The sequence below is a fragment of the Oncorhynchus mykiss genome, chromosome 15, assembly GCF_013265735.2.
Source record: "Oncorhynchus mykiss isolate Arlee chromosome 15, USDA_OmykA_1.1, whole genome shotgun sequence".
Classification (NCBI taxonomy): Eukaryota; Metazoa; Chordata; class Actinopteri; order Salmoniformes; family Salmonidae; genus Oncorhynchus; species Oncorhynchus mykiss.
In genome coordinates, this window is record NC_048579.1 from 54052580 (window position 1) to 54066407 (window position 13828).

Consider the following 13828-nt stretch of genomic DNA (forward strand, 5'->3'; position numbering starts at 1 on the left):
AAAAAGTACCCCAACCCCCAAGACGACCACCACTCAACTTCTCCACTCCAGTCCTGCTTCACACATACACACAATCCCTGCTTGTTCACACACACTGGCTCTGTTTGATAGATGACTCATGTACCTGTTACATTAGTTAAAGTCAACAGCACTGAAGAGTGAGTCATGGCTCTGCAGAGGATCTTGTTTTGCCTTATCTCTCTCCTCCTCCTACCCTTTTACAGTTCTGTATCTACTGTATGATCTCTGTGGGGAGGAGAGAGAGGAGAAAGGAATTGCTGAATTGTAACGGATACAAAATCCGGAATCATTTCAAATTCAAGCCAATTTAAGTCAACTAGACTGAACCCACCAGAGGGTGTCACTGAAATGGGCTTAGCGCCTCAAAACACTGTGGAGAAGTTAACAGAAAACAGAACATTTTATTTTCACTTTGCCTTGTTTTCTCCACCAGCACATAACCCCTCACCACAACCCAATGTTTGTTAAAAGGTATTCAAGACTGTACAAAACCCTCACTCCTACCCTTACACAACCGCTTAAAGTTTGACCCAGCTGAGAAATGTCCCTCCATCCACCTGTAATGGTTAATAGTAGGTGTAGAGTTTTATAGACAGAACTGACTGTTGCTCTGTGTCTGTCTCCATCAGAAGTACATGCAGGAGGCTCGGAGCCTGGGGAAGAACCTCCGTCAGCCCAAGCTGTCTGACCTCTCACCTGCCGTCATCGCTCAGACCAACTGGAAGTTTGTAGAGGGACTACTCAAGGAGTGTCGCATGAAGGTGAGTCTGTACAGGTGAAATGTATTGTGGTTGCAGTTGCTGTGTGTCTCCAATGTACAGTACCAGTCAAACATTTGGACACCCTGTCGTGGCAATTTCCTGTATTACCAAATGATGAGGGCGCAAACCACACACCAGTCAGAGTTATTTAAACTTCATCTTTAATTATATGAGCTTCACCATAGCCCTGTGACTCTCAGATCAATTCAGTGTCTATAAATGAATTCTGAGATTGCTTACAAAAGTATACTTAATCTTTCATAGCCAAGATACACCCCTCTCAACTCACAATGATGAACCACAGATCTTAGGAACTTCACAAAGGGCCTTTTACATTAAAGAGGAGTATCCCATAGCCAGATAGCATTAGCTATAAATTATCGCTCAGTTTGGTCTCTTAGACGAGGTTCTACTTCTCGTTCTTGGTACTTCCTATTACCAAAACATTACCTCATCCAATGGCATATATCAATTGTCAATTCTAGATACTCCCATCTCAAATACACCCCACCCCTGGACAAGCTCACTGAGGGGAGTGAGCCTCTAGGTCATATACTATGAAAGATAAGTTTCAACATCAGAGGGGACATACAATGGTTCCAGACACTGCCGTACTCCTCCCCCCAATGGGAAAAGGAGGGAGTGACTGGAGTACATACATAGTGGAGCCCTTCACATGGTTTCACAGATATATTTGTTATGAAGACAATGTTCAAACCTGACTTCTCCCTTTCTGATATTCTGCCTATTACCAGACATGTAAAAGACAAGCCTGACCTCTCCCCTCTCGGGGCCCCAAGTGACCTTTCCCTAGAGAAGAGAGAGGAAAATGCAACTGCCAACAGTATAGTCCAAACGAAGACATTCTAATGACAAGTATAAAGTAAATAAAACATCTTATTTATCCATGTTACCTAACGAATTCTGATTCAGCTACGACAACACCGACTCATTCAAGGTTTTTCTTTATTTTTACTATTTTCTACATTGTAGAATAATAGTGAAGACATCAAAACTATGAAATAACACATATGGAATCATGTAGAAACCAAAAAAGCTAATCAAAATAGATTTTAGATTCTTCAAAGTAGTCACCTTTTTTCCAGACAGCTTTGCACACTCTTGGCAGTCTCTCAACCAGCTTCATGAGGAATGCTTTTCCAATAGTCTTGAAGGTGTTATATGCTGAGCACTTGTTGGCTGCTTTTCCTTCACTCTGCGGTCCAACTCATCCCAAACCATCTCAATTGGCTTGAGGTCAGGGGATTGTGGAGGCCAGGTCATCTGATGCAGCACTCAAACACTCTCCTTATTGGTCAAATAGCCCCTACACAGCCTGGAGGTGTGTTGGGTCATTGTCCTGTTTAAATGAAATGATAGTCCCACTAAGTGCAAACCAGATGGGATGGCAAATCGCTGCAGAATGGTGTGGTAACCATGCTGGTTAAGTGTCCATTGAATTCTAAATAAATCACTGACAGTGTCACCAGCAAAGCACCATCTCACCACCTCCTCCATGCTTCACGGTGGAAACTACACATGCAGAGATCATCCATTCACCTACTCTGTGTCTCATAAAGACACGACGGTTGGAACCAAAAATCTAAAATTTGGACTCATCAGAACAAAGGACCGATTTCCACCTGTCTAATGTCCATTGCTCATGTTTCTTGGCCCAAGCAAGTCTCTTCTTATTATTGGTGTCCTTTAGTAGTGGTTTCTTTGCAGCAATTTGACCATGAAGGCCTGATTTCACGCAGTCTCCTCTCAACAGTCGATGTTGATTTTGTCTGTTACTTTGACCCTGAAGCATTTATTTGGGCTGCAATTTCTGAGACTGGTAACTCTAATGAACTTATCCTCTGCAGCAGAGGTAACTCTGGATCTTCCTCTCCTGTGGCGGTCCTCATGAGAGCCAATTTCAACATAGCGCTTGATGGTTTTTGCGGCTGCGCTTGAAGTAATGTAATTGACTGACATTCATGTCTTAAAGTAATGATGGACTGTCATTTCTCTTTGCTTATTTGAGCAGTCCTTGCCCTAATATGGTATTTTACCAAATAGGGATATCTTCTGTATACCACCCCTACCTTGTCACAACACAACTGATTGGCTCAAACGCATTAAGAAGGAAAGAAATGTTTAACAAGGCACACCTGTTAATTGAAATGCATTCCAGGTGACTACCTCATGAAGCTGGTTGAGAGAATCCCAAGAGTGTGCAAAGCTGTCATCAAGGCAAAGGTTGGCTACTTTGAAGAATCTCAAATCTAAAATATATTTGGATTTAACACTTTTTTTGGTTACTACATGATTCCATATGTGTTATTTCATGGTTTTGATGTCTTCGCTATTATTCTACATTGTAGAAAAGAGTCAAAATAAAGAAAAAACGTGGAATCAGTAGGTGTGTCCAAACTTTTGACTGGTACTGTATATCGGCGCAATTTTGTTAATTCATGTTATGAGCGGATTGGTTCCAGTCTACAAACATGTTGTTTGTATCCTATGTGTAGTGGTCATGTTGTGTTGACCATGTTGCTGTGTCTCCTGTCTCCAGACTAAGCGTATGTTGGTGGAGAAGATGGGCAGGGAGGCGGTGGAGCTGGGTCATGGGGAGGCAAACATCACAGGTCTGGAGGAGAACACTCTCATCGCCTCCCTCTGTGACCTGCTGGAGAGGATCTGGAGCCATGGCCTGCAGGTCAAACAGGTCTGTGCAGACACACGTGCAGACACACACACACACACACACACACACATGCACTGAACAGAAACACACATACATGCACACACACTCTCTCTTTCTCTCGTTAATCAGGTTTTATCGTAATGACAACATTGCATTTACAAAATAAACCCACTCTCATGCTCAGTGCTCTACTTGGAAGAACCTGCTATAGGTCAGACTTCAGTCTACCAACACTTTGATTAATCAGGTCTTATAGTCATAACCATATGACCCTATTTCATTAGGCTTATTGGCTGGTATCCATCTATCTATAGTCTAGTAGTATTAGTGAATATATTAGCTATTGGCAGAGCTGTGATTCCTGTATTAGGGAGTGTATTGGCTATTAACAGAGTGTGGGTTGACCTCTAACCTCTGGACTGTGACCGCTGTAGGGAAAGTCAGCTCTGTGGTCCCACCTTCTGCACTACCAGGCCAGAGAGGAGACACTGGAGCAGCAGCAGGCAGAGTCACCAGGTAAGAACACACACACACACCTTACATGGTCCATTTAATATAAAACACATGTGCCTCCTACCCTCAATTCATTCAGTCACTTAATATCCATAGCCAATGATCCCATGAAATACTCCATTTGAAATTCAACTAATTTGTTAAAATTAATCTACAGACCTTTCACACTCCAGTGGCATCTGATTTCAATTGGAGCGCTGCCAAAGCTGAGATGTGTGTGTGTGTGTGTGTGCTTCTTTCTCCCTCCCACAGTGTCAAATGGTCCAGAGAGACGAAAGTCTGAGTCGTCATTAGGGATGCCATCGCTGCGAGCGTCCGTCATACAGGATATGAGGTATGAATTCCCCACCACTGAACCTGTACATTACAATGTTACATAGATAGATGGTATTATCTCACAACTTTATCCATGTAAGTCAACTATTTGTTTTGTTATGCTGTTATTTAAAAAAACATATATTTTTTTGTTCTTACCTCTTCACCTTCTCTCTCACATCCCCACGCCTCCCTCCTCCCCGTTCTCAGGCACATCCAGAGTATGGGGGAGATAAAGACGGATGTGGGCAGAGCGAGGGCCTGGATCCGTCTTTCTCTGGAGAAGAAGCTGCTCTCACAACACCTCAAACGGTTGCTGTCCCGCCAAGCCTTAACCAAGTACGCACGCACACATAAACACACAATATTATTCACGTCGACAGTGTCGAAGCCATGGTTAATGTGTGTTGTGGCGTTTCCAGGAAGTTGTATAAGCGCTACGCCTTCCTGCGCTGTGAGGAGGAGAAGGAGCAGTTCCTGTTTCACCTGCTCTCCCTCAACACAGTCGACTACTTTTGTTTCACCAGTGTCTTCACCACCATCAGTGAGTAGGACTTCAACATAACCACGATTCAACCTCAATATGACCATAATATAACCACTAATTTACCTCATCCTATACAGAACACAGTCACATCATAAGATGGTTGACTAATTCTACTTCACCGGTGCCATTACCTCGATCAGTCTGCACACTAGCTAAAACAATGTAACTACAAGTCGACCACTTTAACTTACCACAAGTCAACAACAGCAAACCTTTCGGTGGCTTTGGAGAGTCCTAATTGGTGTGCTTGCCTTGGCCGATCACTGTTTTCCATGGAGGTTCATGTTAATGTAGATTTATAGGACTTAAACTTGGACCAATGGCAGAGACGGTATTAACCTGAGTAAAGCATGAGGCTATGTACATGTAATCAAAGATTGAGAGCAGGATTACATTATTCACATAGCAGTTTGCACTAAAGCAGCACCATAAAAAAAAGTATTTCTTTAACACACGTACACACACACACACACACACACACCATCAATAGCCCTGGGTTTGCTTTCTCTGGAACCCTTGTCTGCCTTTAGAGAAACTGGGATAATTTTTTATAGCCAAATTCATTAATGAATTATTACTCTAAAGCAGTGCAATCCACTGAAATGTCCCCGATTTAGTTTGCCCTAGTTATATTTTACTATAAAAATATGAATACATATATTCTTTCTCTGTTGGAATGAAATACTTATTTCTTTTTTTTGTCCCTGCAGTGATCCCGTACCGCGCCGTCATCATCCCAATCAAGAAGCTGAGCAACGCCATGACGACCTCCAACCCGTGGGTGTGTGTGTCGGGTGAGCTGGGCGACTCGGGCGTCAGGCAGATCACCAAGAACGTCCTGGAGATGACCTTCGATGTGAGTCTGAACTATAACCCTACAGCCAGGGCCCCCACGCCTCCGCTCATGTATCTGTGACGTTCTGCAGCAAGGTTATATCAGCATTGATTGATGGTTTTGCTGAGAACGTCACTAAGTCGTTGTTCGGTGCCCGCTGGGGTGAAGTGGATGGCTGTTCCCTTTTTGTGGCATGATCTCGCATGGTGTCATAAGGCAGAATACACTGTCTAACTCGCTCTCTACCATCCCATACTTATCCCCTATCTCCTCATTCACTCGTTCATTTATCCATTCATTCATCTTTGTGTGACTATTTGCTCTGATACCTTCCACTCAGAGCCGGGGTTGATGAGTTAAAAGTTGGGTTCATGTAGCTGATTCCACTTGGTAGATATTGGAAGTGTGCTTGAATAGTAGTTAACTCTGTGATGCTGCCTGGCACAATGAGCGGATGGACCCAGACTTCTCGTTTTTTCCTCTTTCCTACTTCCTTCCTCACAGGAAGTGCATGTCTCTACCTACTGAGCCTTTTTATAATCTCTACCGTTCTGAGTGGTGCCGTGTCCACTAGTGTTGGGTGGTAGCTCTTTGTGGCTTTGTGAGCAGTTTGGGTGATGGCTAACTTCAGTATAGCTTTGTAGAGCATCTCTCTAGAGGAGCTTTGCTACAATGGTGATGGTTTGGGTACACACCTGGTTTGTAGCCTGGTGAAGGGTAGTCTACTAGAAACCAGCAACCCAAGTCCATCCTCTCCCACTCATGCTGTCCATCATGTCCTAACACGTGTCTTCATCTCCCCAGTCTGCTTTCAGGCCACACACTCACATCGACGCCATGTTCAAGGTTAGAAACGTCATCTGACCTCTCCCTCCCTCCCTCCTTCTCTCCACCGCACCCATTTGGATCATCCCAGACTCAATGTTCACTGTGTACCATAGACTCCAGGGTCGTATTCATTCGGAACCAAACGGAAGAAAACTGACTGAAACAGGGGAGGGACTACCTGAAGTTGTCCAATAACAAACGCTCCTTTTTCTGTTATCCGTTGCAAAACATTTTGCTACGGTGTGGCCTAATGAATACGACCCAGCTCTCTCTCTGGGTTGAGGGCTTCACTCACCAATGGTTTGGTCTGTGTACCGTCTGTTGGTTATAGTGTATTAATGGTGTTCTAGATTTATGTGTTTGTCCTTGAATGCCACTTAGTGTAGTTTAACATTACATTAACATTTCCTTGACATGATGCTGATGTTATGCATATCAAATCAAAGTTTATTTGTCACGTGCACCAAATACAACAGGTACCTTACAGTGAAATGCTTACTTACAGGCTCTAACCAATAGTGCAAAAAAGGTATTAGGTGAACAATAGGTAAGCAAAGAAATAAAAACAACAGTAAAAAGACAGTGAAAAACAGTAGCGAGGCTATAAAAGTAGCGAGGCTACATACAGGCACCGGTTAGTCAGGCTGATTGAGGTAGTGTGTACATGTGGGTATGGATAAAGTGACTATGCATAAATGATGAACAGAGAGTAGCAGTAGCGTAATGAGGGGTTGGCGGGTGGCGGGACACAATGCAGATAGCCCGGTTAGCCAGTGTGCGGGAGCACTGGTTGGTCAGGCCAATTGAGGGAGTATGTACATTAATGTATGACAATAAAATAGTCCGGGTAGCCATTTGATGACCTGTTCAGAAGTCTTATGGCTTGGGGGTAAAAACTGTTGAGAAACCTTTTTGTCCTAGACTTGGCACTCCGGTACCGCTTGCCATGCGGTAGTAGAGAGAACAGTCTATGACTGGGGTGGCTGGGGTCTTTGACAAATTTTAGGGCTTTCTTCTGACACCGCCTGGTGTAGAGGTCCTGGATGGCAGGCAGCTTGGCCCCAGTGATGTACTGGGCCGTACGCACTACCCTCTGAAGTGCCTTGCGGTCGAAGGCCGAGCAATTGCCTTGACAGGTTGCATCACTGCCTGGTAATGCTCTCGATGTTGCAGCTGTAGAACCTTTTGAGGATCTCAGGACCCAGGACCAATGCCAAATCTCACTCAATGCACCAAACTCACCTTCAACTAAAGGATTTGGAACGGGGACGCAACTTTCTCCTAAGTGGCATTCAAGGGCATATTGTGGGAATACTCACCTGTCATTGGCTGTATATTGGTTTGATGTCGTCTTTTAGTTGATCAATTGGTTAGATGAGTTGCACTAGATTCGATAGAGATTACACTGCATAGTTCTAGAAATAGTTGTCGTTAACAGATTATTTCTGAATTATCATTGTGAATTAACGTAGAAAAAACATGTAATGACATCTTGATGCTGATTCTTCTCATTCTCTCTCTCTCACTCTCTCGTCTTTCTCTATAGTGTCAGAACCTGGGTAAGCTGACTACAGTCCAGTTGGGTCATGATAACTCTGGGCTGCTGGCTAAATGGTTGGTGGACTGTGTCATGGTCCGCAACGAGATCACAGGACACACCTACAAGTTCCCGTGCGGGCGGTGGCTTGGCAAAGGCGTGGACGACGGCAGTCTAGAGCGTGTTCTGATTGGTGAGCTGGCATCGCCCAACGCAGATGAGGATTGTGGGAGAGGATGTCGCACGCCCGACATGCAGCATTCGCCGGGTCAGACCAGACGCGCCAGCATCACCTCGATGGGAGGACGCGGCTACAGTGAGTAACACCCCTTCATGACATGACATAACCAATACCTGATTTACTGTTGACCATAACTATAGATATTCACTTTTTGTCTCTTCTCTCTCTTCGGTTGCAGAGCCCACCTCAGCTCAAATCCAGGAGGCCATTGGCGAGGCAGTGAACAGCATCTGCAAACACTTCCACAAGCCTGAGAAAGAGGTGTGTGTGTGTGTGTGTGAGAGAAAGTGCGAGACTGACCTGAGAGAAGAAAATAACAACCACCTGCTCCATGTTCTCCATTAAATCTGTTAATTTGAGTTCAGACAGTGAAGGGTCTGTATAATAGGTTTGTGACTGCTGCAGCACTCTCCTCATCTGGCAGGTTAATAGTCTCTGAGGTGCTCTGTCTGGGGAATTATGTCAGGGCAGAGAGCAGATGTTGTTTCTCTTTCATTCTGAACACGAACTCATTCTGGTGCTTAACAATCCCCTCAAACCCCTTTCTGTACACTCTCTCTTTAAATATACTCTTCTTCTCCCTGTAGAATTACTCTCTCTGTGCTCCCCTCCGGGCTCTCTCGCTCTCTCTCTCTCTCTCTCTCTCTCTCTCTCTCAAGTAAGCATTTTATTGGACGATGTATACCATGCGTGTCTGTATATACAATTAATGAAAGTGAAACAAGTCTAAACCCCTGGAGAGAGCCGTTAACTCAGCATCTTCATTAGTTTAACTGGAGGAATAGTTTAGCATTAGCAGCAGCTAATGTAAGGGCCTTTATAGTGCGGTATAAATGCTCTCCACTGTCGCATGCCGGTGAACTCTGAGGGGGAAAATGACAACAGTGTTTTTTAATCTGTTGAGGAGAATAAAGGGAATGTTATGTTGATTTTAAGTGAACATTTTCACTGTTTTCTAATTTGTGATTCAAAAGGGTAGTGTTGCATCATGTTTGTTGTTTGAGAATCAACAATTGGTACCTTTTTTTTAAAACCTTTTTTAGGTTAATGAAATGATACGAAAGCTCTCTTTCTGAGTATCTCCTTCTCTCCCACCTTCTCTCTCTCTCTCCAGAGGGGCAGTCTGACCATCCTGCTGTGTGGTGAGGTCGGTCTGGTCGGGGCTTTGGAGCAGTTCTTCCACAACGGCTTCAAGTCCGCCCGCCTCTTCCAGAAGACCGTCTTTGTCTGGGACTTTGTGGGTGAGTGGCCTACCTACACACCGCTGCCTCCATCTAGTGGAATGACCTAGAAATACCACATCTTTCTCCCGACGTATGATACATTGAGATGGATTGAGGGGCTATTCTTCTTCTATGAAGGTGCTCAGGTGCACCCGCTATCCATCTTTATGGTATGATAATAGATCTATGTAAGAGGCTTCCCTCTAGTGGTGACAACTGGGATATGGCATACTGTACTTCCCCAATGGAAATAAAATAGTCCATTAGAAAGTCCCTTTGATGCTCAAAGTAACCCTGCAGGTAGCTGCTTCAGCTGTTGTATGAAACGGCATTAATATTCATAACACAGCTATTGACTGATATGATGAAGGATATGAGATGATGATTTCCATAGAGCACTTGCACAGGTCAAAGGTTCAAGTATAATGGAGCGTGAACCCCTGTAGACTTGACATGCTCTTTTTAGCTCCAGATCAATCAATCAAATGTATTTTATAAACCTCTGTTTAGGAGTTGTTACAAAGTTATTCTACAGTAGACCCTACCTCCATGCCCCCTCTCCTCTTCCTGTTCTCCTCCTCTGCCCCCACCTCCCTAACATATCTCTTCCTCTCGCCCGCTACAGAGAAGGCGGTGGCTTACATGGAGTCCGCAGACCAGATGGGGGACATGCAGGAGACTGCTGAGCCCCTGGGCCTGACCTGTGTCTCTCTCTGTCACTATGTCAGTGCCATCAACTCCTCGCCCAGGAACATTGGCAAGGACGGCAAGTTCCAGCTGCTTGTCTGCCTGGGGGCCAGGTGAGGGCGCCACTCACACGCAGTGAGACAGAGATGGGGCTGCAGAACTGGGGCCGCAGGTAGCATAGTGGTTAGAGCGTTGGGCCAGTAACCGAAAGGTTGCTGGATCGAATCCCTGAGCTGACAAGGGAAAAAATCTGTCATTCCGCCCCTGAACAAGGCAGTTAACCCACTGTTCCCCGGTAGGCCGTCATTGTAAATAAAAAAAATGTGTTCTTAACTGACTTGCCTAGTTAAAGGTTAAATTTTAAAAAATGAGCTGTAGTTGTTATTGGCACAAAGCATCCAGAGGGCTGTATTGGGAATCAACATCACACTTCTAAATAGTCTCACTTGTAACATGGAACCAGCTGTTTAGCAAACATACTCCTAATTATCTCCTCTCGCTCTGCAGAGATCGTCTGCTGATTCAATGGCTCCCTCTGTTGGTGGAGTGTCCAGTGATCCAGCGGATGTACGAGGACTCTGCTCTGCTGCGAGACCGGACCACGGTCAACGATCTCATCGCTGTCCTGCAGACTCTCCACGACTTCCCCATCACCCTGGAGGCCTCGCTCGTCAAGGGCATTGACCTTTAACCCTTACCGCACAGCCTGCTGGGAAACCACCCAGTCCAGGACCACATTACCCACAAACCCTTGCTCTGTTCCCTTTTGCCCTTTCACTGTCCCTGTCGCCGCCGCCGTCGTCGTCGAGGCCTGCTTCAGCTGATTCACTCTGGGAAAAGTCTTATAGGGAGGGAAGTAAAGATTGAGTACTTTAGAAAGAGACCAGATACGGTTCGCTACCAAAGCAATCGATTCCACTGCTTCAGAACAGAAGCTTGGGCTTTGAATCATTGATGAGTGATGATGCAGTATTATTATTAAATAGCTTGTGGTTTTGAAAATATCCTTTTTGATATTTAATAAGAAGGGACTGTTTTTAAAGAGAACCTGTGGGATGTTTCCCTATGTGCTCGATGTGTGTAGCCCACTGTAGGTAGCTCTTCAATGGACACTTTTAGCCTGTGTGATGGAGATCCTATCTTTGCCTGTCTGCCATCTCTCTGTCTGCTGGATCCTGCTCCAACTTCAGCTAGCGTTAGCATTAGCAAGCATGCCTGTGGGTCATAGTAGGCCAGGAATAAGGAAACCAAAAACAGAAAGTGACTGTTTGCCCCTGCTGCCTCTCCATAGTCTCTGCACTGGGAATATCAGTTGGTGAAACTTCATCAGTTGGGTGAAGATAACTACCATGGAAAGAAAAACTGGACTCATCTGCTTTCAGCACTACACTGTGTGCAATGCAGCTTTTTGATTGGATGTTGGCTCATTGTAGATACACCTACTGTGTTGGACTGGATCTTTGTTCTGCTTTGTGATTGGCTAGCAGATCTTGGCGGACACAAACACTGCGCTGAATTGGAGAGGTCTTTCCTAGGGGGGCAGGGGCTTTTCTAGGGTTGCATGGACATTCCAAACAAATTACAGGCATTGACCTGACTCTATTTCAAACTGTGTGTGTCTATGTACAGAGTGTACAAAACATTAAGAACACCTTCCTAATATTGTGATTCGGGGCACCTCCCCCTTGCCCTCAGAACAGCCTCAATTCGTCATGGCATGGACTCTACAAGGAGTCGAAAGCGTTCCACAGGAATGGCCCATGTTGACACCAATGCTTCCCACAGTTGTCAAGTTGGCTGGATGACCTTTGGGTGGTGGACCATTCTTGATACACACAGGAAACTGTTGAGCGTGAAAAACCCGGCAGCATTGCAGTTCTTGACACAAACCAGAGTGCCTGGCACCTACTACCATACCCTGTAAAAATACACTTAAATATTTTGTCTCGCCATTCACCCTCTGGGTGGCACACATAAACGATCCATATCTCAATTGTCTCCAGACTTAAAAATCATTCTTTAACCGGCCTCTTAACTAGTCTCCTGCCCTTCATCTATACCGATTTGAAGTGGATTTAACAAGTGACATCAATAAGGGATCATAGCTTTCACCTGGATTCACCTGGTCAGTCTGACATGGAAAGAGCAGGTGTTCATAAGGTTTTGTACACTCAGTGAATGTGTTCTCCTAATGTTATTTTTGTTAGAAATCATAATGGTCAATGTATTCAACTTCATCCTGGTCTCTGTCATGCACTGTGTGTGTGTGTGTGTGTGTGTGATTGTTGACCTCAAATGGACACTTCCTCTGCATTACTCTGTGTGGTATTGAAATGTTCCAGCCCCTTATTAATGTGATACATGTGAAATACACTGGAATATTAAACAATAAGAACCTATACATACAACCCCTAATGATGTATTTATCATAAATGCCTCAAACCTTCCTATGATAAGTGGTTATTTTCTGGTGAGTGTTAACTCCTTCTGGGACTATTTCTAGCTGGTTGTATTTTTCAATATAAAATAGATCTCTTGCCACTTTTTCAATCAACCTTGATGAACATGTTCTTATATTTCTGTAACAACAAGTGTAAATAGGGTGTTTATGCATGTGTACTAAAAAGGGTCATCAAAATGCATGTGGACTAAAATGTTGAGGCTAACTATGGCCAGACAATAGATTTGAACCCAACCAAAAGGGAAAACAACTGACAGATTCCGAATCACACTTTTAACTGTGTTTTGACCACAGTACTTTTCCAGTATTAACGCAAAAAAAAGGACAGCAAATTTAGTTTTTAATGTTCTGATTTTATGTATTTATTCCTCTAAACTGTGGTAGTCATCAAGAAACGTTGAGACACTGGTTGCGACCGGGGCAAAGAGCCGCCTGTGAAATGACATGCTGCATGTTGAGCCATGTGACTTTCCTTCTGTAACATTCACAGTTTGGTCCTGCTGCTAGGTTCCTACTGTCTTGTGGATCATGGATTCCAACAATAAAAAAAAACGATCTGCCTGTATCTGTAAGAAGCAACAAACATAGGAGGATGATCGACTCCATAGGTGTTTAGCGCATAGCATTGAGCAAAGTGTCGGTCTACAGTAGTGTGGCGAGAATAAGGGTCCCTCTTTGCATCTCCTAAAGTGCTATGGCATGCAGTTGTACTCTGCGACTGGACTGTGTACTTTCTCCTAACAGACCGCTACAGCTAGACTCATTCAGTCCTGTACTGTACTTCTGTCTTCATGTTACATGAACCTGTGACAAACGCTGTCCCCCGCTGGGTGGAATATCTGTCCTAACATTACTAGGTAGGCAAAATGCTACTACGGAACCTTTCCTTTCCTACAAGTGCATGTGTAAACTGTATGTCCAGTGGGAGGAGGTCGTGTAATGAATGGAGTCCTATGTCCATGTAAAAGTAAATGATAACTGTTCTGATATATTTATGATGCACTTCATTAAAAACTTGCTCAATATGTTTGATTCATGTGTGTGCCCAGCCCTCGGGTAAAATACATGTCCATTGTGATACTGAGATCGCCTCTATGGGTGGAGATGACATATGATTCTCATGAGAATTCAGTGACAAACAATACGTTTTACTCATTGAGCAACTTC

The 13828-nt window shown here is 44.3% G+C and overlaps 1 protein-coding gene across 11 annotated transcripts in view; it reads left to right on the plus strand.

Annotated features, from left to right (window-relative positions):
* The window catches only part of LOC110490319 (DENN domain-containing protein 5B), a 77335-nt gene extending 63649 nt beyond the window's left edge, over positions 1 to 13686 (plus strand). For 5 of the 11 annotated variants that reach the window (XM_021563632.2, XM_021563637.2, XM_021563633.2 and 2 more), the window contains 13 exons: positions 651 to 782; positions 3343 to 3495; positions 3909 to 3990; positions 4240 to 4321; positions 4513 to 4641; positions 4725 to 4846; positions 5560 to 5705; positions 6489 to 6530; positions 8059 to 8365; positions 8469 to 8551; positions 9405 to 9531; positions 10139 to 10313; positions 10708 to 13686. In XM_021563632.2, the coding sequence (XP_021419307.2) occupies positions 651 to 782; positions 3343 to 3495; positions 3909 to 3990; positions 4240 to 4321; positions 4513 to 4641; positions 4725 to 4846; positions 5560 to 5705; positions 6489 to 6530; positions 8059 to 8365; positions 8469 to 8551; positions 9405 to 9531; positions 10139 to 10313; positions 10708 to 10891 (1764 nt within the window). In that variant the 3' untranslated portion in view covers positions 10892 to 13686. Of the gene's footprint in view, positions 1 to 650; positions 783 to 2961; positions 3018 to 3342; positions 3496 to 3908; positions 3991 to 4239; positions 4322 to 4512; positions 4642 to 4724; positions 4847 to 5559; positions 5706 to 6488; positions 6531 to 8058; positions 8366 to 8468; positions 8552 to 9404; positions 9532 to 10138; positions 10314 to 10707 lie in introns of those variants that run through there. The other 6 variants (XM_021563635.2, XM_021563639.2, XM_021563640.2 and 3 more) reach the window with 2 other exon arrangements.
* The last annotated feature ends 142 nt before the right edge of the window (positions 13687 to 13828 follow it).